Consider the following 26,914-nt stretch of genomic DNA (forward strand, 5'->3'; position numbering starts at 1 on the left):
ACAATACAAAAATGCGTAAGCAAGCGTACCGTCGTCGTACATTCCGTTTGTTGTGGTTTACTGCGTGCGCGCTAGTCGTGCGCACAAACACGAGAGGGCGTGCCACGTTGTGCGTGCGTTGTTATCCATGATTCGGAATGCAATGTCGTATCTTTGATTGAGCTCCCTGTGATAATAAATGTTCAACTGTAAGAGAGATGCACTGATTGCCGCGGCCAATCGTGGTCTCCTGCACGTTGTTTCTCGCGCTCCACACGGAATTCGATGTTGGCTCTACGAGCTGGCTCTCAAGCGAATGAATGAACTTAACTCTCAAATTTCACCACCGACGTGCTGACATAAAAAAAATAGAAAAGAAGAGAGACAACGCACGCAACCGAAATGCAAAAAGAAGGGTGCCATCAGCACTCGGTGTTCCCAGGTGGTCTCCCTCCCAAGTACTGACCGAGCCCAATGCTGCTTAGCTTCGGGGATCGGACGAGAACCGGCGTATTCAGCATGGTATGGCCGATGGCGAGAAATGTAGTTAACGACTTGACCTCTATCACACACTATGTGCATTCGGCCGACTGTACTTGTTTTGCTGCTACAGCACGTGCTAAAAACAATCTCTACGCACAATACAAAAATGCGTAAGCAAGCGTACCGTCGTCGTACATTCCGTTTGTTGTGGTTTACTGCGTGCGCGCTAGTCGTGCGCACAAACACGAGAGGGTGTGCCACGTTGTGCGGGCGTTGCTGTCCATGCTTCGCAATGCAATGTCGTATCTTTGATTGAGCTCCCTGTGATAATAAATGTTCAACTGTAAGAGAGATGCACTGATTGCCGCGGCCAATCGTGATCTCCTGCACGTTGTTTCTCGCGCTCCACACGGAATTCGATGTTGGCTCTACGAGCTGGCTCTCAAGCGAATGAATGAACTTAACTCTCAAATTTCACCACCGACGTGCTGACATAAAAAAAATAGAAAAGAAGAGAGACAACGCACGCAACCGAAATGCAAAAAGAAGGGTGCCATCAGCACTCGGTGTTCCCAGGTGGTCTCCCTCCCAAGTACTGACCGAGCCCAATGCTGCTTAGCTTCGGGGATCAGACGAGAACCGGCGTATTCAGCATGGTATGGCCGATGGCGAGAAATGTAGTTAACGACTTGACCTCTATCACACACTATGTGCATTCGGCCGACTGTACTTGTTTTGCTGCTACAGCACGTGCTAAAAACAATCTCTACGCACAATAGAAAAATGCGTAAGCAAGCGTACCGTCGTCGTACATTCCGTTTGTTGTGGTTTACTGCGTGCGCGCTAGTCGTGCGCACAAACACGAGAGGGTGTGCCACGTTGTGCGTGCGTTGCTGTCCATGCTTCGCAATGCAATGTCGTATCTTTGATTGAGCTCCCTGTGATAATAAATGTTCAACTGTAAGAGAGATGCACTGATTGCCGCGGCCAATCGTGATCTCCTGCACGTTGTTTCTCGCGCTCCACACGGAATTCGATGTTGGCTCTACGAGCTGGCTCTCAAGCGAATGAATCAACGTAACTCTCAAATTTCACCACCGACGTGCTGACATAAAAAAATAGAAGAGAGACAACGCACGCAACCGAAATGCAAAAAGAAGGGTGCCATCAGCACTCGGTGTTCCCAGGTGGTCGGCCTCCCAAGTACTGACCGAGCCCAATGCTGCTTAGCTTCGGGGATCGGACGAGAACCGGCGTATTCAGCATGGTATGGCCGATGGCGAGAAATGTAGTTAACCACTTGACTTCTATCACACACGATGTGCATTCGGCCGACTGTACTTGTTTTGCTGCCACAGCACGTGCTAAAAACAATCTCTACGCACAATACAAAAATGCGTAAGCAAGCGTACCGTCGTCGTACATTCCGTTTGTTGTGGTTTACTGCGTGCGCGCTAGTCGTGCGCACAAACACGAGAGGGCGTGCCACGTTGTGCGTGCGTTGCTGTCCATGATTCGGAATGCAATGTCGTATCTTTGATTGAGCTCCCTGTGATAATAAATGTTCAACTGTAAGAGAGATGCACTGATTGCCGCGGCCAATCGTGGTCTCCTGCACGTTGTTTCTCGCGCTCCACACGGAATTCGATGTTGGCTCTACGAGCTGGCTCTCAAGCGAATGAATGAACGTAACTCTCAAATATCACCACCGACGTGCTGACATAAAAAAAATAGAAAAGAAGAGAGACAACGCACGCAACCGAAATGCAAAAAGAAGGGTGCCATCAGCACTCGGTGTTCCCAGGTGGTCTCCCTCCCAAGTACTCCCCGCAGGGGCGTCTGCATAAGCAGGCGTTTGGTGTGTTGCGACACCACGGACCCGAGCACATGAGGGTTGGACCCTCCCGCGCCTAACCGTGCGTGGCTTAGCCGTGTCCGGGGAAAAGGGGATACTGGGGGTTGAGCCGATGCTGGGAGTTTGGACCTTTAAGGCCGCCCGGCGGAGGCAACACACCCCTTTGGCCTCTGCTTCACGTAGACGGCACCCCCGGACTGACCCGCCCGGGGGAAACCGGTAGTCGTCTTTTCCTATCTCTCTCTACCCTCATCTTCGTCTTTCCCTTCCATTTTAATCTGTCCTGTCCTCTCATTTTTTCCATTCACTTCGACTTTTCCTGGCGGCAAGGGTTAACCTGGTGTGGCTGTCCTACCTTGGGTATACCATATTGGGTTATAGTAACGGCATACTGCTGGCGCTGTGCAGACTTGTTTTCATGTTCTGCCACGTCCCCTTGTTGGGCTCCGTGGTGGGTGGCAGACGCCGTTGCCGAATAAGTAATTTCTTTCCATGGGATCGCCAAACCCTTTCTCAATCGATCGTGCCTCGAAAAGGGTACGCACCGATGCAACCTCGCTATTTTTGCCCAAAAACAAAGAAAGTTTCCCGAAATTCCACGTCCTTCACTGTGAACAATCATCAACAAAAGCTAGAGCAATTTCGCCATTTCTTGTGGCCAAGTGCCTGAAAGAGACCATTGGAGCTGGTTATAAGGTAACAAAGATGGCAAGTGGAGATCTGCTCCTCGAAATAAAAGACAAAGAACAATACAACAGACTCGCACACCTCGTAGCCTTTGGTAACATCCCTGTTTCTGTAAGCGCACATCGAACTATGAACACAGTCAAAGGCGTAGTATCAGACGAAGACTTGATGACATTGAATGAAGAAGAACTCTTGGATGGATGGAAGGACCAAGGGGTAATCCATGTGCAGCGCATCACAATCAGACGAAATGACAACGAAATCCGAACAAAGCATTTAATACTCACTTTCAGTTCCACTACCTTACCCTAGACTCTTGAAAACGGCTACGTAAAACTTCATGTTCGACCTTACATTCCGAACCCACGACGTTGCTTCAAATGTCAAAGATTTGGTCACGCATCTCAGAGCTGCCGAGGGCAGCTTATGTGCGCAAAGTGCGGCACAACCGGTCACTCTTCTGACGATTGCAATAATGACGAGGTACATTGTCCGAACTGCGACGGCAGTCACCCTGCATACTCCAGAGCTTGTCCAGCCTGGAAGAAAGAAAAAGAAATAATTACTGTAAAAGTGAAGGAGAACATAACATTTCGTGAAGCACGACAACGTATCTCCTCGTTATTCCTGCTCAAAACATCTTTCGCCGAAGTGGTGCAACGGGGGGCGGCACCGCAACGGCCTCTGGCAGCAGCCCGGACCACGCCTAGCGTGCCGAGGCTAACGCCACCCGCCCCTAAGGTGGGAGCAGCCAACGCTGCCCTGCCATCTCTCAAAGTGTCCACACCAGTGGCCTCTACAAGCTCCGGCAGCAGCCAGGGCACCACAGAGGCCTCAGGGGTCCTGTCGACCTCCGGTCCGGTGGGGACGAAGACTTCGTCGCTCGAGATGAAGTCTACGCGACGCACACATCGCTCTCTGGAGCGGGTGTCCAGTGCCTCGCAAGAGGCTATGGACACCAGTCCAAGCCAAACGGCGCTAGTAGCGCCGAAGGAGCGGCGAGGTTCCCTTGACCGCTACAAAAAAGACAAAACACCAATTACAGGGCCTAACAAAGGCTCTGTAAAGTAAGTCACTCCTCCCTTTTGAGACACACAGCACATTTTTCTCCCGACATGGACAACATCATACAGTGGAATATTAGAGGACTATTAAGAAACCTAGATGACGTCCAATAAATTCTCTGTAAGTTTAATCCTAAAGTGCTGTGTGTGCAAGAAACACATCTAACTTCCAAACACACCAACTTCCTCCGACAATACATGACTTTCCGGAAAGACCGCGAGGATGCTGTCGCATCATCTGGCGGTGTAGCCATCATTGCTGATAGAAGTGTAGCGTGTCAGCATTTGAAGCTCCAAACGGCCCTTGAGGCAGTGGCCGTTCGAGCCGTTCTTTTAAATAAGCTCATTACCATCTGCTCATTGTATATACCACCACATTATCAGCTTCACAGACGTGACCTAGAATCATTAATAGATGAGCTCCCAGAGCCATATCTGATACTTGGTGATTTTAATGCACACAGTAGTTTGTGGGGCGATTCACGCTGTGATGCGCGAGGTCGCGTTATAGAACAGCTGCTTTTTTCCTCTGGAGCATGTCTCTTGAATACGAAGGAGCCCACGTATTTTAACCTGGCTAACAAGTCATACTCTGCCATAGATCTTAGCATTTTATCGCCGACGCTTTTACCCTATTTTAAATGGAATGTGTTTAATAACCCGTATGGGAGTGACCACTTCCCAATAATCCTGAGTACGCCGAAACAAGATCAACTCCCCCCGCAGGTCCCTCGGTGGAAGGTTGACTCAGCCGATTGGGAACGGTACCGAGCTCTTACTCATATAACGTGGACTGAGATGTCCGGTCTAACCATAGATGATGCGGTTACATATTTTACAGCTTTTATACTTGATGCCGCCTGCAAATGTATTACTCAAGCGAGCGGCATCGGCTCCAAGCGGCGTGTTCCCTGGTGGAACGATGCATGTAGGCAAGCACGGAGGAACCAGAACAAAGCGTGGGCGCTGCTTCGCGATTCTCCAACAGCAGAAAACCTGGAAAACTTTAAGCATGTCAAATCCCAGGCAAGGAGAACGCGCCGACAAGCAAGACGAGAGAGTTGGGCAAAATTTATATCAAGCATATACTCGTACACAGATGAGAGAAAAGTCTGGAATAGAGTGAAGAAAGTTAACGGGCAGCAAACGTATTCCCTGCCTTTAGTAAATAGCCACGGAGAAAGCCTGGAAGATCAAGCTAACTTTCTTGGTGCGCATTTTGAACAGATATCGAGCTCCTCACACTACTCCGAAACCTTTCGAAAGTACAAAACACGAATAGAGCAACAAAAGTTAGAAAGAAAATGTGCGGGAAGTGAGGCGTACAACAAACCATTCTGCATAGCAGAACTGCAGGCAGCACTGAACTGTTGTAATACATCGGCCCCAGGTTCAGACCGCATAATATATGATATGCTGAAACAACTACCCTTCGAAACACAAAAAACCCTCCTTTCCCTTTACAACGTTATATGGTTTTCCGGCGAGATCCCCTCTGTTTGGAAGGAGGCTATTATAATTCCAATTCTGAAGCACGGAAAGGATCCTTCCTCTGTATCAAGTTACAGACCTATAGCGTTAACAAGCTGCCTCTGCAAAGTATTTGAAAAAATGATTAACTGTCACTTACTACACTTCCTCGAATCAAACAAATTGCTCGACCCATACCAGTGCGGTTTTCGGGAGGGCCGATCCACCAGTGACCACCTCATACGTATCGAGGCACGTATCCGTGAAGCTTTTGTTCATAAGCAGTTTTTCTTATCTGTATTCCTTGATATGGAGAAAGCCTATGATACTACGTGGCGGTTTGGGATATTGAGAGACCTCTCACACTTAGGTATACGCGGTAATATGTTCAATGTTATCGAAAGTTATCTGTCTAATCGCGCATTCCGTGTTCGAGTGGGCAATGTGTTGTCACGGAAATTTGTACAGGAAACTGGAGTGCCGCAGGGCGGGGTGCTCAGCTGCACGCTCTTTATAGTAAAAATGAATTCTCTTCGTCTATACATACCACGTAACATCTTCTATTCAACATATGTTGATGATGTGCAGATAGGATTTCAATCAAGTTCTCTCGCAATCTGTGAGCGACAGGTCCAGCTTGGTCTCAACAAGGTCTCCAAATGGGCTGATGAGAACGGGTTCAGACTGAACCCACAAAAAAGCACCTGTGTAGTTTTCTCTAGAAAAAGAGGCCTGCACCCTGATCCTGAAATTGTGTTGCATGGTGAGCGTCTGCCTGTAAACAGGGAATATAAATTTTTGGGCATAATTTTAGACGCAAAATTAACCTTTGTACAGCACATAAAGTATCTTAAAAACAAATGTATGAAAACAATGAATATCTTAAAGGTGCTGTCACGCACAACCTGGGGTAGTGATAGAAAATGTCTTATGAACTTGTATCAAAGCCTCGTACGCACACGACTAGATTATGGAGCCATAGTTTACCAGTCGGCTACTCCAACTGCTCTGAAGATGCTGGACCCTGTCCACCACTTAGGCATTCGCCTCTCCACAGGCGCCTTTAGAACAAGCCCAGTGGAAAGCCTTTACGTTGAATCGGATGAGTGGTCACTTCATCTGCAGAGAACATATTCGTCTTTCATGTATTTTCTGAGAGTGAACGCAAACAGTGAGCAGCCCGCGTATTCCACCATACATGATTTGTCCAGTTCTCAACTATTTCGCAACCGGCCCAGAGTGGCACAGCCTTTCTCACTGCGTGTTAGAGACATAGCTGAAGAAACAAGGGTTCCACTGTTTGAATACCACCTTATGCCCCCTGCTATACGGCCCCCGCCGTGGCAGTGGCAACTTATACACTGTGACACATCTTTCGTAGCTATTACAAAGCGCGCACCTGTCGCGCATATCCGAATGTACTTCCTTGAACTGCAGCACAAATACTCCTCTCCTGAATTTTTTACAGATGCATCGAAGTGTAATTCCGGTGTGTCTTACGCAGCGGTCGGTCCATCATTTTCGGATGCCGGTGTTCTGCACCCCAACACAAGTATTTTCACAGCAGAGGCCCACGCGATATTGGTCGCCGTTAAACACATTAAAGAATTTAATATCCCAAGGGCAGTATATACACAGACTCTTTGAGCGTCGTAAACGCTTTAAAAACTGTCAAAAAATATAAAAATCCTGAAATTCTATCCCTTTACTCAGTACTATGCACCGCTTATGCGTCCAAGCAACATATCGTGGTATGCTGGGTGCCGGGGCACCGAGAGATTGAAGGAAACGTATTGGCCGACCAGCTAGCCACATCCGTCCACGCGAACGTTGCCAACACTTCCACGACTGTCCCTGTAATGGACCTCAAGCCCGCCCTAAAGAAAAAGCTCAGGGCTTACTGGCAGCGGTTGTGGGATAGAGCAACAGAAAATAAACTGCATGCTATCAAGCCGTATCTTGGCAACTGGCCGCCGGTATCAAAGAACCGCCGCACAGAAGTAACACTTTGCAGACTTAGGATAGGACACACATACAGTACACACGCTTACCTCTTGTCCGGTGGTGATCCACCCACGTGTGATGAATGTGGTGAGCCACTTACCGTGCTTCACGTCCTGCTGCAATGCGCTAATTTAAATGCTAATAGGAAAAAACATTTTCCATTACCACAGCGACAGCAAATTCCACTTCACCCTCAAATGATCTTAGGTATAGAACCTCTCTTTAAATATAAATCCTTGTTCGAATTTTTAAAAAATGTACACAGTTTTCATGTTATAGCCCCAGGAAATCCGCAGCACGGCCTCCTAACAGAGGTTTTCTGCTGCGGTAGCTGCAATAAAGAAAGCACCTGCCTCCCAGCCTTTGGGCTCAAAGGCCTTAAGGAGGCTTCCGTGCTATCTCCATATTCTTGCATTTTAGCCTCATGATCACTTGTCATTTGTACTGTACCCATAGACCACTCCACATATCACTGTCATAATTTTATACTATATATCGTTTTACGCTTCTACGATAGCGATTGATTTTAGGCCACTTTACAGCCATGTTACATCCTATCATCGCAACTAATCAATCGGCGCTTAACACAGCATTATCAGTCATGGCGCTCTTTGGCCACACCTGGCCCTTGCGCCACGAAAAACCACATATCATCATCATCATCATCCCTCCCAAGTACTGACCGAGCCCAATGCTGCTTAGCTTCGGGGATCGGACGAGAACCGGCGTATTCAGCATGGTATGGCCGATGGCGAGAAATGTAGTTAACGACTTGACCTCTATCACACACTATGTGCATTCGGCCGACTGTACTTGTTTTGCTGCTACAGCACGTGCTAAAAACAATCTCTACGCACAATACAAAAATGCGTAAGCAAGCGTACCGTCGTCGTACATTCCGTTTGTTGTGGTTTACTGCGTGCGCGCTAGTCGTGCGCACAAACACGAGAGGGCGTGCCACGTTGTGCGTGCGTTGCTGTCCATGATTCGGAATGCAATGTCGTATCTTTGATTGAGCTCCCTGTGATAATAAATGTTCAACTGTAAGAGAGATGCACTGATTGCCGCGGCCAATCGTGGTCTCCTGCACGTTGTTTCTCGCGCTCCCCACGGAATTCGATGTTGGCTCTACGAGCTGGCTCTCAAGCGAAAGAATGAACGTAACTCTGAAATTTCACCACCGACGTGCTGACATAAAAAAAAAATAGAAAAGAAGAGAGACAACGCACGCAACCGAAATGCAAAAAGAAGGGTGCCATCAGCACTCGGTGTTCCCAGGTGGTCTCCCTCCCAAGTACTGACCGAGCCCAATGCTGCTTAGCTTCGGGGATCGGACGAGAACCGGCGTATTCAGCATGGTATGGCCGATGGCGAGAAATGTAGTTAACGACTTGACCTCTATCACACACTATGTGCATTCGGCCGACTGTACTTGTTTTGCTGCTACAGCACGTGCTAAAAACAATCTCTACGCACAATACAAAAATGCGTAAGCAAGCGTACCGTCGTCGTACATTCCGTTTGTTGTGGTTTACTGCGTGCGCGCTAGTCGTGCGCACAAACACGAGAGGGCGTGCCACGTTGTGCGTGCGTTGCTGTCCATGATTCGGAATGCAATGTCGTATCTTTGATTGAGCTCCCTGTGATAATAAATGTTCAACTGTAAGAGAGATGCACTGATTGCCGCGGCCAATCGTGGTCTCCTGCACGTTGTTTCTCGCGCTCCCCACGGAATTCGATGTTGGCTCTACGAGCTGGCTCTCAAGCGAAAGAATGAACGTAACTCTGAAATTTCACCACCGACGTGCTGACATAAAAAAAAAATAGAAAAGAAGAGAGACAACGCACGCAACCGAAATGCAAAAAGAAGGGTGCCATCAGCACTCGGTGTTCCCAGGTGGTCTCCCTCCCAAGTACTGACCGAGCCCAATGCTGCTTAGCTTCGGGGATCGGACGAGAACCGGCGTATTCAGCATGGTATGGCCGATGGCGAGAAATGTAGTTAACGACTTGACCTCTATCACACACTATGTGCATTCGGCCGACTGTACTTGTTTTGCTGCTACAGCACGTGCTAAAAACAATCTCTACGCACAATACAAAAATGCGTAAGCAAGCGTACCGTCGTCGTACATTCCGTTTGTTGTGGTTTACTGCGTGCGCGCTAGTCGTGCGCACAAACACGAGAGGGCGTGCCACGTTGTGCGTGCGTTGCTGTCCATGATTCGGAATGCAATGTCGTATCTTTGATTGAGCTCCCTGTGATAATAAATGTTCAACTGTAAGAGAGATGCACTGATTGCCGCGGCCAATCGTGGTCTCCTGCACGTTGTTTCTCGCGCTCCCCACGGAATTCGATGTTGGCTCTACGAGCTGGCTCTCAAGCGAAAGAATGAACGTAACTCTGAAATTTCACCACCGACGTGCTGACATAAAAAAAAAAATAGAAAAGAAGAGAGACAACGCACGCAACCGAAATGCAAAAAGAAGGGTGCCATCAGCACTCGGTGTTCCCAGGTGGTCTCCCTCCCAAGTACTGACCGAGCCCAATGCTGCTTAGCTTCGGGGATCGGACGAGAACCGGCGTATTCAGCATGGTATGGCCGATGGCGAGAAATGTAGTTAACGACTTGACCTCTATCACACACTATGTGCATTCGGCCGACTGTACTTGTTTTGCTGCTACAGCACGTGCTAAAAACAATCTCTACGCACAATACAAAAATGCGTAAGCAAGCGTACCGTCGTCGTACATTCCGTTTGTTGTGGTTTACTGCGTGCGCGCTAGTCGTGCGCACAAACACGAGAGGGCGTGCCACGTTGTGCGTGCGTTGCTGTCCATGATTCGGAATGCAATGTCGTATCTTTGATTGAGCTCCCTGTGATAATAAATGTTCAACTGTAAGAGAGATGCACTGATTGCCGCGGCCAATCGTGGTCTCCTGCACGTTGTTTCTCGCGCTCCCCACGGAATTCGATGTTGGCTCTACGAGCTGGCTCTCAAGCGAAAGAATGAACGTAACTCTGAAATTTCACCACCGACGTGCTGACATAAAAAAAAAAATAGAAAAGAAGAGAGACAACGCACGCAACCGAAATGCAAAAAGAAGGGTGCCATCAGCACTCGGTGTTCCCAGGTGGTCTCCCTCCCAAGTACTGACCGAGCCCAATGCTGCTTAGCTTCGGGGATCGGACGAGAACCGGCGTATTCAGCATGGTATGGCCGATGGCGAGAAATGTAGTTAACGACTTGACCTCTATCACACACTATGTGCATTCGGCCGACTGTACTTGTTTTGCTGCTACAGCACGTGCTAAAAACAATCTCTACGCACAATACAAAAATGCGTAAGCAAGCGTACCGTCGTCGTACATTCCGTTTGTTGTGGTTTACTGCGTGCGCGCTAGTCGTGCGCACAAACACGAGAGGGCGTGCCACGTTGTGCGTGCGTTGCTGTCCATGATTCGGAATGCAATGTCGTATCTTTGATTGAGCTCCCTGTGATAATAAATGTTCAACTGTAAGAGAGATGCACTGATTGCCGCGGCCAATCGTGGTCTCCTGCACGTTGTTTCTCGCGCTCCCCACGGAATTCGATGTTGGCTCTACGAGCTGGCTCTCAAGCGAAAGAATGAACGTAACTCTGAAATTTCACCACCGACGTGCTGACATAAAAAAAAAAAATAGAAAAGAAGAGAGACAACGCACGCAACCGAAATGCAAAAAGAAGGGTGCCATCAGCACTCGGTGTTCCCAGGTGGTCTCCCTCCCAAGTACTGACCGAGCCCAATGCTGCTTAGCTTCGGGGATCGGACGAGAACCGGCGTATTCAGCATGGTATGGCCGATGGCGAGAAATGTAGTTAACGACTTGACCTCTATCACACACTATGTGCATTCGGCCGACTGTACTTGTTTTGCTGCTACAGCACGTGCTAAAAACAATCTCTACGCACAATACAAAAATGCGTAAGCAAGCGTACCGTCGTCGTACATTCCGTTTGTTGTGGTTTACTGCGTGCGCGCTAGTCGTGCGCACAAACACGAGAGGGCGTGCCACGTTGTGCGTGCGTTGCTGTCCATGATTCGGAATGCAATGTCGTATCTTTGATTGAGCTCCCTGTGATAATAAATGTTCAACTGTAAGAGAGATGCACTGATTGCCGCGGCCAATCGTGGTCTCCTGCACGTTGTTTCTCGCGCTCCCCACGGAATTCGATGTTGGCTCTACGAGCTGGCTCTCAAGCGAAAGAATGAACGTAACTCTGAAATTTCACCACCGACGTGCTGACATAAAAAAAAAAATAGAAAAGAAGAGAGACAACGCACGCAACCGAAATGCAAAAAGAAGGGTGCCATCAGCACTCGGTGTTCCCAGGTGGTCTCCCTCCCAAGTACTGACCGAGCCCAATGCTGCTTAGCTTCGGGGATCGGACGAGAACCGGCGTATTCAGCATGGTATGGCCGATGGCGAGAAATGTAGTTAACGACTTGACCTCTATCACACACTATGTGCATTCGGCCGACTGTACTTGTTTTGCTGCTACAGCACGTGCTAAAAACAATCTCTACGCACAATACAAAAATGCGTAAGCAAGCGTACCGTCGTCGTACATTCCGTTTGTTGTGGTTTACTGCGTGCGCGCTAGTCGTGCGCACAAACACGAGAGGGCGTGCCACGTTGTGCGTGCGTTGCTGTCCATGATTCGGAATGCAATGTCGTATCTTTGATTGAGCTCCCTGTGATAATAAATGTTCAACTGTAAGAGAGATGCACTGATTGCCGCGGCCAATCGTGGTCTCCTGCACGTTGTTTCTCGCGCTCCCCACGGAATTCGATGTTGGCTCTACGAGCTGGCTCTCAAGCGAAAGAATGAACGTAACTCTGAAATTTCACCACCGACGTGCTGACATAAAAAAAAAAATAGAAAAGAAGAGAGACAACGCACGCAACCGAAATGCAAAAAGAAGGGTGCCATCAGCACTCGGTGTTCCCAGGTGGTCTCCCTCCCAAGTACTGACCGAGCCCAATGCTGCTTAGCTTCGGGGATCGGACGAGAACCGGCGTATTCAGCATGGTATGGCCGATGGCGAGAAATGTAGTTAACGACTTGACCTCTATCACACACTATGTGCATTCGGCCGACTGTACTTGTTTTGCTGCTACAGCACGTGCTAAAAACAATCTCTACGCACAATACAAAAATGCGTAAGCAAGCGTACCGTCGTCGTACATTCCGTTTGTTGTGGTTTACTGCGTGCGCGCTAGTCGTGCGCACAAACACGAGAGGGCGTGCCACGTTGTGCGTGCGTTGCTGTCCATGATTCGGAATGCAATGTCGTATCTTTGATTGAGCTCCCTGTGATAATAAATGTTCAACTGTAAGAGAGATGCACTGATTGCCGCGGCCAATCGTGGTCTCCTGCACGTTGTTTCTCGCGCTCCCCACGGAATTCGATGTTGGCTCTACGAGCTGGCTCTCAAGCGAAAGAATGAACGTAACTCTGAAATTTCACCACCGACGTGCTGACATAAAAAAAAAAATAGAAAAGAAGAGAGACAACGCACGCAACCGAAATGCAAAAAGAAGGGTGCCATCAGCACTCGGTGTTCCCAGGTGGTCTCCCTCCCAAGTACTGACCGAGCCCAATGCTGCTTAGCTTCGGGGATCGGACGAGAACCGGCGTATTCAGCATGGTATGGCCGATGGCGAGAAATGTAGTTAACGACTTGACCTCTATCACACACTATGTGCATTCGGCCGACTGTACTTGTTTTGCTGCTACAGCACGTGCTAAAAACAATCTCTACGCACAATACAAAAATGCGTAAGCAAGCGTACCGTCGTCGTACATTCCGTTTGTTGTGGTTTACTGCGTGCGCGCTAGTCGTGCGCACAAACACGAGAGGGCGTGCCACGTTGTGCGTGCGTTGCTGTCCATGATTCGGAATGCAATGTCGTATCTTTGATTGAGCTCCCTGTGATAATAAATGTTCAACTGTAAGAGAGATGCACTGATTGCCGCGGCCAATCGTGGTCTCCTGCACGTTGTTTCTCGCGCTCCCCACGGAATTCGATGTTGGCTCTACGAGCTGGCTCTCAAGCGAAAGAATGAACGTAACTCTGAAATTTCACCACCGACGTGCTGACATAAAAAAAAAAATAGAAAAGAAGAGAGACAACGCACGCAACCGAAATGCAAAAAGAAGGGTGCCATCAGCACTCGGTGTTCCCAGGTGGTCTCCCTCCCAAGTACTGACCGAGCCCAATGCTGCTTAGCTTCGGGGATCGGACGAGAACCGGCGTATTCAGCATGGTATGGCCGATGGCGAGAAATGTAGTTAACGACTTGACCTCTATCACACACTATGTGCATTCGGCCGACTGTACTTGTTTTGCTGCTACAGCACGTGCTAAAAACAATCTCTACGCACAATACAAAAATGCGTAAGCAAGCGTACCGTCGTCGTACATTCCGTTTGTTGTGGTTTACTGCGTGCGCGCTAGTCGTGCGCACAAACACGAGAGGGCGTGCCACGTTGTGCGTGCGTTGCTGTCCATGATTCGGAATGCAATGTCGTATCTTTGATTGAGCTCCCTGTGATAATAAATGTTCAACTGTAAGAGAGATGCACTGATTGCCGCGGCCAATCGTGGTCTCCTGCACGTTGTTTCTCGCGCTCCCCACGGAATTCGATGTTGGCTCTACGAGCTGGCTCTCAAGCGAAAGAATGAACGTAACTCTGAAATTTCACCACCGACGTGCTGACATAAAAAAAAAAATAGAAAAGAAGAGAGACAACGCACGCAACCGAAATGCAAAAAGAAGGGTGCCATCAGCACTCGGTGTTCCCAGGTGGTCTCCCTCCCAAGTACTGACCGAGCCCAATGCTGCTTAGCTTCGGGGATCGGACGAGAACCGGCGTATTCAGCATGGTATGGCCGATGGCGAGAAATGTAGTTAACGACTTGACCTCTATCACACACTATGTGCATTCGGCCGACTGTACTTGTTTTGCTGCTACAGCACGTGCTAAAAACAATCTCTACGCACAATACAAAAATGCGTAAGCAAGCGTACCGTCGTCGTACATTCCGTTTGTTGTGGTTTACTGCGTGCGCGCTAGTCGTGCGCACAAACACGAGAGGGCGTGCCACGTTGTGCGTGCGTTGCTGTCCATGATTCGGAATGCAATGTCGTATCTTTGATTGAGCTCCCTGTGATAATAAATGTTCAACTGTAAGAGAGATGCACTGATTGCCGCGGCCAATCGTGGTCTCCTGCACGTTGTTTCTCGCGCTCCCCACGGAATTCGATGTTGGCTCTACGAGCTGGCTCTCAAGCGAAAGAATGAACGTAACTCTGAAATTTCACCACCGACGTGCTGACATAAAAAAAAAAAATAGAAAAGAAGAGAGACAACGCACGCAACCGAAATGCAAAAAGAAGGGTGCCATCAGCACTCGGTGTTCCCAGGTGGTCTCCCTCCCAAGTACTGACCGAGCCCAATGCTGCTTAGCTTCGGGGATCGGACGAGAACCGGCGTATTCAGCATGGTATGGCCGATTTTTTTTTTTTTTTTATTTATTGCCGGTCTTCGACGTGACAGAACAAACTAATGTGCACACATTGAAATATAACATTCGGAAGCAATTGTACATGATACAAGAAAGAAAAGGAAGGAAACATAAAAGCCGCCCGTCCTTGTTGGGCAGGCAGTTGTCACATTAAAATTCCTTCATGGTTGTTAAAGGTTCTAGCCGTGACAGCCAATCCGGTACACACTCTTGCATTCTCTGCGCTTCAATAAATCTGGCCATACATTCTTTGAAATAAATGCGCGCGGGCCTAGCGTCAGGATCACAATGGTACCCCGCCATTCGTGCCCGCCATAGACAGTGGAGCGCATTCAACATGATAAGTCATAAGGGACCCCGTCACCATCCTTACATGCCAGAAATCGTATCCCATGGGGGTCCAGCGGCAACTCTTTCTTGAGTGTTCGCTGTAACACATCCCAGAAGTAAACCCCCTCCCAACAGTGCAAAAAAACGTGGTCTATTGTTTCGGGCTGCTTGCAGATCAAGCAGTGCGATCCCCATGGTACCGTACAACCCCGTTCTTTCATAAACGTCTTGACGGGGAGCGTTCCTGTATGTAGCATAAAGAAAAAAGTTTTTACGCCTGGTGGTACCTGCATGCGTTTCACCCGTTTGAGCACATCCTGTCCAGGCGCTCCACTGTATATGGCTCTGTAAATTGGCACTGGGAATAGTACATCACAAAGATCTCTATACAGTGTTTTCCTTTTAACTTCACAAAGATAATCGTTTGAGAAGCGCACAGAGAGGAAGCGTACACTATCGACCACTTCCTTGAAATACCCACGCAGTGTTGTGGTCATGCTTTCCTACACTAACTACATATTCCGGCAATGCGTCGCTCAACCTGAGCTGGCACACAGTGCGCAAGAAGGGGTCACGCTCATCCCGAAAAAACAAAAATCGACTTACCAACTGTCTAACAAAAAGATGAACCAAGCCCACACCCCCGTCCTTCACTCTTCTGAACAAGTTTGTTCGGCTGCACCTTTCCCATGTCGAACCCCAGATGAAGACAGCGAACACTCTGTGCAACCTTTGCACGTTTGCTCGAGAACAAAACAACACTTGCATGACATACCATAACTTAGATATAAAAAACATGTTACACACAGTCGCTCTTGCAAAAATGGACAGGTTAGTGCCTGCCCATCTGTCTGCCTTTTCTTTCATTTCTTTATTTGACTCCTCCAGTATTCATCGCTACTATTGTAGCAGTCTAGGGGAACCCCGAGATACCTTGGCGGAGTTTTGACCCAGTTGACGTTCGCGAAGTGGTCCGGAGCAGACGGCCACTCCCCGTGCCACAGCCCGAGGGATTTGCCCCAATTTACTCGGCTGCCAGTTACATCGCAGAAATGTTTCACTACATTAATTGTTTCGGTTATGCTCGCTTTGTCCGTACAACACACTGCAATGTCATCTGCATACGCGAGCAGCTTCACTTCTGTCGCTGCTAGTCTAAAACCGCGTATTCTGTTATTTTCAGTAATCGCCAGACACATTGCTTCAATATAATAGCGAACAGAAGCGGACTGAGGGGGCAGCCTTGGCGCACTGAACGCATGATGTTAATGGGGGCCCCCAGTGACTTATTAACAATTAATCTTGTTGTGCAGTTCTGGTACGCCAAGGCCACGCCCTCAGTGATGATGGAACCGACGTTAACATGATCTAAGATGGCAAACAAAATAACATGAGCGACACAATCGAACGCTTTCTCGAGATCGAGCTGAAGAACTGCAACGCCGCGATAGGTGATGTCAGAGCACTCGAGAACACAACGCATCTTATGGATGTTCGAAAAGATAGTTCGCCCCTTGATGCCGCAAGTTTGGTGGTCTGCTACTATATCCTTGATTACGCCTTGAAGTCTACTTGCTAAAACCTTCATTAATATCTTGTAATCGACGTTTGTTAGTGAGATCGGTCTATATGATGTCACGAACCTCAGTTTATCTGTTTGATCGCTCTTAGGGATTAGTATGGTGTGCGCTTTTCCAAAGGAAGGTGGCAAGGAGTGCTGTTCATATGCGTCATTAAAGACGTCTGCTATCAAAGGGGCCAGTTCGCTTTTAAAAGCCTTGTACCACGCAGCGCTGAGACCATCAGGTCCCGGCGACTTGCCCATGTTCAAATCGTCGATTGCTTTCTCGACTTCCCTCTGGGTTATTTTGCCTTCCAGTCGCTCTTTGGTGTCTTCACCCAATCGCGGCATGCGGTGGAGAAAGTCAGCTTTAAAAGCCTCTACATTTGCTTCCTGAAACGCAAAGAGCGACTGGTAGTAGTCGAAAAAGGCGCGACCTATGCTTTCGTTGTCTTCAACAACAGTCCCATTTATTGATATCTTATCAACATGGCTTTGTCGTCCATGCGTCTTCTCTAGACTAAGCGCCCTTTTAGTGGGCGTCTCCCCTGCCGCTAGCGCTTCTGCTCGTGCGCGCACAATGGCACCTTGATAACGCTCCTTGTCGAACAGTTCGAGCTTTTCTTTGACGTTTCGCACGTCATCTTTGTACGCACCGGGATCTCGACATTCAAGCGTTATCAGCTGCTTAAGCAGTGTCCGCAACCCTCTTTCTTTCATTCCCTTCTCAAATTTTAAGCAGCTCGATCGTTCTAAGGCTTTCATCTTAACCTTTTGTTTGAAACATTCCCACTTATCTGCGATTGTTTCAGCTGTACCTTCGCGTAGTTCAGTAACCATACTGCGTACTGCCTGTACAAATGGCTCATCGTTTAGTAATACCGCGTTCATTTTCCACTTATCCCAATCAAAAGCATTTCGCCTTTTTTCGATACCTACATGGCATTTGACTAGGCAGTGGTCGGAAAACGACACTGGTAAAACGCAATAACCATGGCATGTTGGAATCATATCCAACGAGATATACATGCGATCCAGTCGCGCATGGCTACTGCCCTGAAAACGCGTAAAGGTTACTTCGCGCCCATCTTCCAGACACTCAAATACATCTTCAAGTTCATTTTCACAGATAAGATTTGATAGCACGTCACTACTTCTGTCACGCATACCGGTATTGCTGACTCTATCTTTAGCGCTCAACACACAATTGAAATCACCTAGCAGGATTACGCGCCTATCACAACGTACATACTGTACAAGGTTCGAAAAAAAAAGTGCACGCTCATCCACTGAATTCGGCGCGTATATGCATATGACGCGGAACTCAGCTTCACACATAACAACATCGCAAAAAACTATCCTGCCAGACTGACAAGAATATACACTTTCAATCACTAGACCCGGCAGTTTTTTCACAAAAAGTATGCACCCGCCCGATGTGCCTATCGCATGGCTAACCACCGCGAAATATCTATTCGTGAAACGCCGCACCATGCTCCCGGTCTTCTCCTCTCCGTCCACCTTAGTCTCCTGGACGGCTAGTACGTCAATGTCGTGTTCAGTGACCAACCGTAGGAGCTGACTCTGCCTACGACTAGCCGCCAACCCTCTCACATTTAATGTGGCAATACTAAGGGACGGAATTTCAGCCATCTTGGACTAAAGAAAAGGTAGGCCCGGAGCATGGTGCTTACCGTTCACGACTAGCCCTTGGCTAGCCGCCTCCGGGTCCTTGCGGCTTCCCGGCGTTGTTCGTCGGTGGCGCATTGTCCCCAGGCTTTTTCTCGGTCGGGACATTCGGCTTAGGCTTGAAGCCCATGCGTCTCCCAAGCGGCGTCTTCGTCGGCGGTCCCTCGCTGGTGCTTCCTGCACCCTCGTCCCGGTTACTTTCGTCGTGCGGGCGCTTGACTGGGCCACCGGGAGTCGCTGGCCGGTCACCGTCGTTGACGGCCTCGTCCTGCTGCATTGCCACGGTGTTGTCGTCGGGGGCGCCTTCACCACCACCTCCCGTCACCTGGCCTTCGGCGGTCTCGACCTGTACGTGCTCTCTTGGCTTCTCGGCAGCATCAGCCACCTTGTCTTCCGCGCCACCGGTCGACGTGCCACTGCTTGTCGCGGTGGTCACCAGGCTTCCTGCTCCTTCAGCGGCGTCCTCCGCCTCAACCACGTCCATGACATGCTCTGCCACGACGTCGGTCACTGCTGGACCTGTCGCGGCGGCGTACGACTTGACGCAGTCGTCGTCGACGTGGCCGAAACGCCTACACCGGGAACATCGGGGGACCTTGCACTCACGGCGGACGTGTCCCGTGCCCTGGCAGCGCAAGCACTGCATGGGCCGACCGGGAACAACCACCAGGGCCAATTCACCGCCGACGCGGACCTGATGCGGAAGGTCCTCCACCTTGACGCCGCTCTTGAGTTTCAGGAGGACGGTCCGTGTGGTTGAGGTCTTGTCCCCCATGCCAGTGGACCCGCCACCTCTCCCGGCTCACCTCCTCCACCTTGCCAAAAGCCGCGAACGCCGTCCGGACGTCCTCGTCGGCAACACCGTACAGCAGCCAGTGAAGTCTAAGCTTCACCTGCTGGTCCTGCGGGTCGACGATGACGCACCGTCGTCCCTTCACCTGCAGTTCTTTGAGGTCCACCAGCCGTTTCGTAGCGGTCGCATCCTTGAGGGTCACCGCCCAGACGTGATTAATCTGGTACGCCCCTATGCATGCCACGTCAGGTAGCAAACCCGTTGGCAGCAGGGCGTCCCTGAAGTCCTCGACCTTGTAGGGTCTGGCACGTACATCACCGTGCAAAAACACGGTATTAATAGCCACTCGTCCTTTAGGCAGTTGAGGCAGAATAAACGGATATTCCTTGGCATCGTCACTGGTCCTGTTTCCGCGGCCAGAAGTGACCGCTGTCGCTGCCCCGGAAGAGGCCATGATCCCACAACCGTTCAGCTCGGAAGCCGGAAGCAGAATGAGCATGGTATGGCCGATGGCGAGAAATGTAGTTAACGACTTGACCTCTATCACACACTATGTGCATTCGGCCGACTGTACTTGTTTTGCTGCTACAGCACGTGCTAAAAACAATCTCTACGCACAATACAAAAATGCGTAAGCAAGCGTACCGTCGTCGTACATTCCGTTTGTTGTGGTTTACTGCGTGCGCGCTAGTCGTGCGCACAAACACGAGAGGGCGTGCCACGTTGTGCGTGCGTTGCTGTCCATGATTCGGAATGCAATGTCGTATCTTTGATTGAGCTCCCTGTGATAATAAATGTTCAACTGTAAGAGAGATGCACTGATTGCCGCGGCCAATCGTGGTCTCCTGCACGTTGTTTCTCGCGCTCCCCACGGAATTCGATGTTGGCTCTACGAGCTGGCTCTCAAGCGAAAGAATGAACGTAACTCTGAAATTTCACCACCGACGTGCTGACATAAAAAAAAAAAATAGAAAAGAAGAGAGACAACGCACGCAACCGAAATGCAAAAAGAAGGGTGCCATCAGCACTCGGTGTTCCCAGGTGGTCTCCCTCCCAAGTACTGACCGAGCCCAATGCTGCTTAGCTTCGGGGATCGGACGAGAACCGGCGTATTCAGCATGGTATGGCCGATGGCGAGAAATGTAGTTAACGACTTGACCTCTATCACACACTATGTGCATTCGGCCGACTGTACTTGTTTTGCTGCTACAGCACGTGCTAAAAACAATCTCTACGCACAATACAAAAATGCGTAAGCAAGCGTACCGTCGTCGTACATTCCGTTTGTTGTGGTTTACTGCGTGCGCGCTAGTCGTGCGCACAAACACGAGAGGGCGTGCCACGTTGTGCGTGCGTTGCTGTCCATGATTCGGAATGCAATGTCGTATCTTTGATTGAGCTCCCTGTGATAATAAATGTTCAACTGTAAGAGAGATGCACTGATTGCCGCGGCCAATCGTGGTCTCCTGCACGTTGTTTCTCGCGCTCCCCACGGAATTCGATGTTGGCTCTACGAGCTGGCTCTCAAGCGAAAGAATGAACGTAACTCTGAAATTTCACCACCGACGTGCTGACATAAAAAAAAAAATAGAAAAGAAGAGAGACAACGCACGCAACCGAAATGCAAAAAGAAGGGTGCCATCAGCACTCGGTGTTCCCAGGTGGTCTCCCTCCCAAGTACTGACCGAGCCCAATGCTGCTTAGCTTCGGGGATCGGACGAGAACCGGCGTATTCAGCATGGTATGGCCGATGGCGAGAAATGTAGTTAACGACTTGACCTCTATCACACACTATGTGCATTCGGCCGACTGTACTTGTTTTGCTGCTACAGCACGTGCTAAAAACAATCTCTACGCACAATACAAAAATGCGTAAGCAAGCGTACCGTCGTCGTACATTCCGTTTGTTGTGGTTTACTGCGTGCGCGCTAGTCGTGCGCACAAACACGAGAGGGCGTGCCACGTTGTGCGTGCGTTGCTGTCCATGATTCGGAATGCAATGTCGTATCTTTGATTGAGCTCCCTGTGATAATAAATGTTCAACTGTAAGAGAGATGCACTGATTGCCGCGGCCAATCGTGGTCTCCTGCACGTTGTTTCTCGCGCTCCCCACGGAATTCGATGTTGGCTCTACGAGCTGGCTCTCAAGCGAAAGAATGAACGTAACTCTGAAATTTCACCACCGACGTGCTGACATAAAAAAAAAAATAGAAAAGAAGAGAGACAACGCACGCAACCGAAATGCAAAAAGAAGGGTGCCATCAGCACTCGGTGTTCCCAGGTGGTCTCCCTCCCAAGTACTGACCGAGCCCAATGCTGCTTAGCTTCGGGGATCGGACGAGAACCGGCGTATTCAGCATGGTATGGCCGATTTTTTTTTTTTTTTATTTATTGCCGGTCTTCGACGTGACAGAGAACAAACTAATGTGCACACATTGAAAAATCACATTCGGAAGCAATTGTACATGATACAAGAGAAAGAAAAAGCAAGGGAACAACATAAAAGCCGCCCGTCCTTGTTGGGCAGGCGTTGTCACATTAAAATTCCTTCATGGTTGTCAAAGGTTCTAGCACTGACAGCCAATCCGGTACACACTCTTGCATTCTCTGCGCTTCAATAAATCTGGCCATACATTCTTTGAAATAAATGCGCGCGGGCCTAGCGTCAGGATCACAATGGTACCCCGCCATTCGTGCCCGCCATAGACAGTGGAGCGCATTTAACATGATAAGGTCATAAGGGACCCCGTCATCATCCTACATGCCAGAAATCGTATCCCATGGGGGTCCAGCGGCAACTGTTTCTTGAGGGTTCGCTGTAACACATCCCAGAAGTAAACCCCCTCCCAGCAGTGCAAAAAAACGTGGTCTATGGTTTCGGGCTGCTTACAGATCAAGCAGTGCGAACCCCATGGTACAGTACAACCCCGTTCTTTCATGAAAGTCTTGACGGGGAGCGTTCCGGTGTGTAGCATAAAGAAAAAGGTTTTTACGCCTGGTGGTACCTGCATGCGTTTTACACGTCTAAGCACATCCTGTCCTGGCGCTCCACTGTATATGGCTCTGTAAATTGGCACTGGGAATAGTACATCACAAAGATCTCTATACAGTGTTTTCCTTTTCACTTCACAAAGATAATCATTTGAAAAGCGCACAGAGAGGAAGCGTACACTATCGACCACTTCCTTGAAATACCCACGCAGTGTTGTGGTCATGCTTTCCACACTAACTACATGTTCCGGCAATGCGTCGCTCAACCTGAGCTGGCACACAGTGCGCAGAAAGGGGTCACGCTCATCGCGAAAAAACAAAAATCGACTTACCAACTGTCTAACAAAAAGATGAACCAAGCCCACACCCCCGTCCTTCACTCTTCTGAACAAGTTTGTTCGGCTGCACCTTTCCCATGTCGAACCCCAGATGAAAACAGCGAACACTCTGTGCAGCCTTTGCACGTTTGCTCGAGAACAAAACAACACTTGCATGACATACCATAACTTAGATATAAAAAACATGTTACACACAGTCGCTCTTGCAAAAATGGACAGGTTAGTACCTGCCCATCTGTCTGCCTTTTCTTTCATTTCTTTATTTGACTCCTCCAGTATTCATCGCTACTATTGTAGCAGTCTAGGGGAACCCCGAGATACCTTGGCGGAGTTTTGACCCAGTTGACGTTCGCGAAGTGGTCCGGAGCAGACGGCCACTCCCCGTGCCACAGCCCGAGGGATTTGCCCCAATTTACTCGGCTGCCAGTTACATCGCAAAAATGTTTCACTACATTAATTGTTTCGGTTATGCTCGGTTTGTCTGTACAACACACTGCAATGTCATCTGCATACGCGAGCAGCTTCACTTCTGTCGCTGCTAGTCTAAAACCGCGTATTTTCTCGTTTTCAGTAATTGCCAGACACATTGCTTCGATATATATAGCAAACAGAAGCGGACTGAGGGGGCAGCCTTGGCGCACTGAACGCATGATGTTAATGGGGGCCCCCAGTGACTTATTAACAATTAATCTTGTTGTGCAGTTCTGGTACGCCAAGGCCACGCCCTCAGTGATGATGGAACCGACGTTAACATGATCTAAGATGGCAAACAAAATAACATGAGCGACACAATCGAACGCTTTCTCGAGATCGAGCTGAAGAACTGCAACGCCGCGATAGGTGATGTCAGAGCACTCGAGAACACAACGCATCTTATGGATGTTCGAAAAGATAGTTCGCCCCTTGATGCCGCAAGTTTGGTGGTCTGCTACTATATCCTTGATTACGCCTTGAAGTCTACTTGCTAAAACCTTCATTAATATCTTGTAATCGACGTTTGTTAGTGAGATCGGTCTATATGATGTCACGAACCTCAGTTTATCTGTTTGATCGCTCTTAGGGATTAGTATGGTGTGCGCTTTTCCAAAGGAAGGTGGCAAGGAGTGCTGTTCATATGCGTCATTAAAGACGTCTGCTATCAAAGGGGCCAGTTCGCTTTTAAAAGCCTTGTACCACGCCGCGCTGAGACCATCAGGTCCCGGCGACTTGCCCATGTTCAAATCGTCGATTGCTTTCTCGACTTCCCTCTGGGTTATTTTGCCTTCCAGTCGCTCTTTGGTGTCTTCACCCAATCGCGGCATGCGGTGGAGAAAGTCAGCTTTAAAAGCCTCTACATTTGCTTCCTGAAACGCAAAGAGCGACTGGTAGTAGTCGAAAAAGGCGCGACCTATGCTTTCGTTGTCTTCAACCACAGTGCCATTTATTGAAATCTTATCAACATGGCTTTGTCGTCCATGCGTCTTCTCTAGACTAAGCGCCCTTTTAGTGGGCGTCTCCCCTGCCGCTAGCGCTTCTGCTCGTGCGCGCACAATGGCACCTTGATAACGCTCCTTGTCGAACAGTTCGAGCTTTTCTTTGACGTTTCGCACGTCATCTTTGTACGCACCGGGATCTCGACATTCAAGCGTTATCAGCTGCTTAAGCAGTGTCCTCAACCCTTTTTCTTTCATTCCCCTCTCAAATTTTAGGCAGCTCGATCGTTCTAAGGCTTTCATTTTAACCTTTTGTTTAAAACATTCCCACTTATCTGCGATTGTTTCAGCTGTACCTTCGCGTAGTTCAGTAACCATACTGCGTACTGCCTGTACAAATGGCTCATCGTTTAGTAATACCGCGTTCATTTTCCACTTATCCCAATCAAAAGCATTTCGCCTTTTTTCGATACCTACATGGCATTTGACTAGGCAGTGGTCGGAAAACGACACTGGTAAAACGCAATAACCATGGCATGTTGGAATCATATCCAACGAGATATACATGCGATCCAGTCGCGCATGGCTACTGCCCTGAAAACGCGTAAAGGTCACTTCGCGTCCATCTTCCAGACACTCAAATACATCTTCAAGTTCATTTTCACAGATAAGATTTGATAGTACGTCACTACTTCTGTCACGCATACCGGTATTGCTGACTCTATCTTTAGCGCTCAACACACAATTGAAATCACCTAGCAGGATTACGCGCCTATCACAACGTACATACTGTACAAGGTTAGAAAAAAAAAGTGCACGCTCATCCACTGAATTCGGCGCGTATATGCATATGACGCGTAACTCAGCTTCACACATAACAACATCGCAAAAAACTATCTGCCAGACTGACAAGAATATACACTTTCAATCACTAGATTAGGCAATTTTTTCACAAAAAGTATGCACCCGCCCGATGTGCCTATCGCATGGCTAACCACCGCGAAATATCTATTCGTGAACCGCCGCACCATGCTCCCGGTCTTCTCCTCTCCGTCCACCTTAGTCTCCTGGACGGCTAGTACGTCAATGTCGTGTTCAGTGACCAACCGTAGGAGCTGACTCTGCCTACGACTAGCCGCCAACCCTCTCACATTTAATGTGGCAATACTAAGGGACGGAATTTCAGCCATCTTGGACTAAAGAAAAGGTAGGCCCGGAGCATGGTGCTTACCGTTCACGACTAGCCCTTGGCTAGCCGCCTCCGGGTCCTTGCGGCTTCCCGGCGTTGTTCGTCGGTGGCGCATTGTCCCCAGGCTTTTCTCGGTCGGGACATTCGGCTTAGGCTTGAAGCCCATGCGTCTCCCAAGCGGCGTCTTCGTCGGCGGCCCCTCGCTGGTGCTTCCTGCACCCTCGTCCCGGTTACTTTCGTCGTGCGGGCGCTTGACTGGGCCACCGGGAGTCGCTGGCCGGTCACCGTCGTTGACGGCCTCGTCCTGCTGCATTGCCACGGTGTTGTCGTCGGGGGCGCCTTCACCACCACCTCCCGTCACCTGGCCTTCGGCGGTCTCGACCTGTACGTGCTCTCTTGGCTTCTCGGCAGCATCAGCCACCTTGTCTTCCGCACCTCCGGTCGACGTGCCACTGCTTGTCGCGGTGGTCACCAGGCTTCCTGCTCCTTCAGCGGCGTCCTCCGCCTCAACCACGTCCATGACATGCTCTGCCACGACGTCGGTCACTGCTGGACCTGTCGCGGCGGCATACGACTTGACGCAGTCATCGTCAACGTGGCCGAAGCGCCTACACCGGGAGCATCGGGGGACCTTGCACTCACGGCGAACGTGTCCCGTGCCCTGGCAGCGCAGGCACTGCATGGGCCTACCAGGAACAACCACCAGTGCCAATTCCCCGCCGACGCGGACCTGATGCGGAAGGTCCTCCACCTTGACGCCGCTCTTGAGTTTCAGGAGGACGGTCCGTGTGGTTGAGGTCTTGTCCCCCATGCCGTGGACCCGCCACCTCTCCCGGCTCACCTCCTCCACCTTGCCAAAAGCCGCGAACGCCGTCCGGACGTCCTCGTCGGCAACACCGTACAGCAGCCAGTGAAGTCTAAGCTTCACCTGCTGGTCCTGCGGGTCGACGATGACGCACCGTCGTCCCTTCACCTGCAGTTCTTTGAGGTCCACCAGCCGTTTCGTAGCGGTCGCATCCTTGAGGGTCACCGCCCAGACGTGATTAATCTGGTACGCCCCTATGCATGCCACGTCAGGTAGCAAACCCGTTGGCAGCAGGGCGTCCCTGAAGTCCTCGACCTTGTAGGGTCTGGCACGTACATCACCGTGCAAAAACACGGTATTAATAGCCACTCGTCCTTTAGGCAGTTGAGGCAGAATAAACGGATATTCCTTGGCATCGTCACTGGTCCTGTTTCCGCGGCCAGAAGTGACCGCTGTCGCTGCCCCGGAAGAGGCCATGATCCACAACCGTTCAGCTCGGAAGCCGGAAGCAGAATGAGCATGGTATGGCCGATGGCGAGAAATGTAGTTAACGACTTGACCTCTATCACACACTATGTGCATTCGGCCGACTGTACTTGTTTTGCTGCTACAGCACGTGCTAAAAACAATCTCTACGCACAATACAAAAATGCGTAAGCAAGCGTACCGTCGTCGTACATTCCC

The 26,914-nt window shown here is 49.6% G+C and overlaps 1 protein-coding gene, 14 non-coding genes and 3 pseudogenes across 15 annotated transcripts; all 18 read right to left on the reverse strand.

Moving 5' to 3' along the window:
- Positions 1–396: 396 nt before the first annotated feature.
- On the reverse strand, positions 397–515 carry LOC119451114 (5S ribosomal RNA). The gene has a single exon (XR_005191677.1). It is a non-coding gene; the product is annotated as a 5S ribosomal RNA (ribosomal RNA).
- Positions 516–1,013: 498 nt separating this feature from the next.
- Positions 1,014–1,132, reverse strand: LOC119451245 (5S ribosomal RNA). Its single transcript, XR_005191769.1, has one exon. It is a non-coding gene; the product is annotated as a 5S ribosomal RNA (ribosomal RNA).
- A 492-nt stretch (positions 1,133–1,624) lies between these two features.
- On the reverse strand, positions 1,625–1,743 carry LOC119451265 (5S ribosomal RNA; annotated as a pseudogene).
- A 7,052-nt stretch (positions 1,744–8,795) lies between these two features.
- LOC119451126 (5S ribosomal RNA) lies at positions 8,796–8,914 on the reverse strand. Its single transcript, XR_005191683.1, has one exon. It is a non-coding gene; the product is annotated as a 5S ribosomal RNA (ribosomal RNA).
- Positions 8,915–9,414: 500 nt separating this feature from the next.
- On the reverse strand, positions 9,415–9,533 carry LOC119451138 (5S ribosomal RNA). The gene has a single exon (XR_005191689.1). It is a non-coding gene; the product is annotated as a 5S ribosomal RNA (ribosomal RNA).
- Positions 9,534–10,034: 501 nt separating this feature from the next.
- On the reverse strand, positions 10,035–10,153 carry LOC119451152 (5S ribosomal RNA). Its single transcript, XR_005191695.1, has one exon. It is a non-coding gene; the product is annotated as a 5S ribosomal RNA (ribosomal RNA).
- Positions 10,154–10,654: 501 nt separating this feature from the next.
- Positions 10,655–10,773, reverse strand: LOC119451164 (5S ribosomal RNA). Its single transcript, XR_005191703.1, has one exon. It is a non-coding gene; the product is annotated as a 5S ribosomal RNA (ribosomal RNA).
- A 502-nt stretch (positions 10,774–11,275) lies between these two features.
- On the reverse strand, positions 11,276–11,394 carry LOC119451177 (5S ribosomal RNA). Its single transcript, XR_005191710.1, has one exon. It is a non-coding gene; the product is annotated as a 5S ribosomal RNA (ribosomal RNA).
- A 501-nt stretch (positions 11,395–11,895) lies between these two features.
- LOC119451189 (5S ribosomal RNA) lies at positions 11,896–12,014 on the reverse strand. The gene has a single exon (XR_005191717.1). It is a non-coding gene; the product is annotated as a 5S ribosomal RNA (ribosomal RNA).
- Positions 12,015–12,515: 501 nt separating this feature from the next.
- Positions 12,516–12,634, reverse strand: LOC119451201 (5S ribosomal RNA). The gene has a single exon (XR_005191728.1). It is a non-coding gene; the product is annotated as a 5S ribosomal RNA (ribosomal RNA).
- Positions 12,635–13,135: 501 nt separating this feature from the next.
- LOC119451213 (5S ribosomal RNA) lies at positions 13,136–13,254 on the reverse strand. Its single transcript, XR_005191739.1, has one exon. It is a non-coding gene; the product is annotated as a 5S ribosomal RNA (ribosomal RNA).
- A 501-nt stretch (positions 13,255–13,755) lies between these two features.
- On the reverse strand, positions 13,756–13,874 carry LOC119451224 (5S ribosomal RNA). Its single transcript, XR_005191750.1, has one exon. It is a non-coding gene; the product is annotated as a 5S ribosomal RNA (ribosomal RNA).
- Positions 13,875–14,375: 501 nt separating this feature from the next.
- Positions 14,376–14,494, reverse strand: LOC119451236 (5S ribosomal RNA). The gene has a single exon (XR_005191761.1). It is a non-coding gene; the product is annotated as a 5S ribosomal RNA (ribosomal RNA).
- A 502-nt stretch (positions 14,495–14,996) lies between these two features.
- On the reverse strand, positions 14,997–15,115 carry LOC119451289 (5S ribosomal RNA; annotated as a pseudogene).
- A 2,804-nt stretch (positions 15,116–17,919) lies between these two features.
- Positions 17,920–26,707, reverse strand: LOC125945095 (uncharacterized). The gene is made up of 2 exons (XM_049666669.1): positions 26,057–26,707; positions 17,920–19,297 (listed from the first exon to the last, which is right to left on the reverse strand). Exons 1-2 carry the CDS (start codon positions 26,705–26,707, stop codon positions 18,728–18,730), a joined length of 1,221 nt encoding a protein of 406 aa, XP_049522626.1. The 3' UTR covers positions 17,920–18,727.
- LOC119451243 (5S ribosomal RNA) lies at positions 20,512–20,630 on the reverse strand. Its single transcript, XR_005191767.1, has one exon. It is a non-coding gene; the product is annotated as a 5S ribosomal RNA (ribosomal RNA).
- Positions 21,132–21,250, reverse strand: LOC119451244 (5S ribosomal RNA). Its single transcript, XR_005191768.1, has one exon. It is a non-coding gene; the product is annotated as a 5S ribosomal RNA (ribosomal RNA).
- On the reverse strand, positions 21,752–21,870 carry LOC119451290 (5S ribosomal RNA; annotated as a pseudogene).
- Positions 26,708–26,914: the final 207 nt, after the last annotated feature.

The sequence above is a fragment of the Dermacentor silvarum genome, chromosome 4 (genome assembly GCF_013339745.2).
Source record: "Dermacentor silvarum isolate Dsil-2018 chromosome 4, BIME_Dsil_1.4, whole genome shotgun sequence".
NCBI classification, from domain to species: Eukaryota; Metazoa; Arthropoda; class Arachnida; order Ixodida; family Ixodidae; genus Dermacentor; species Dermacentor silvarum.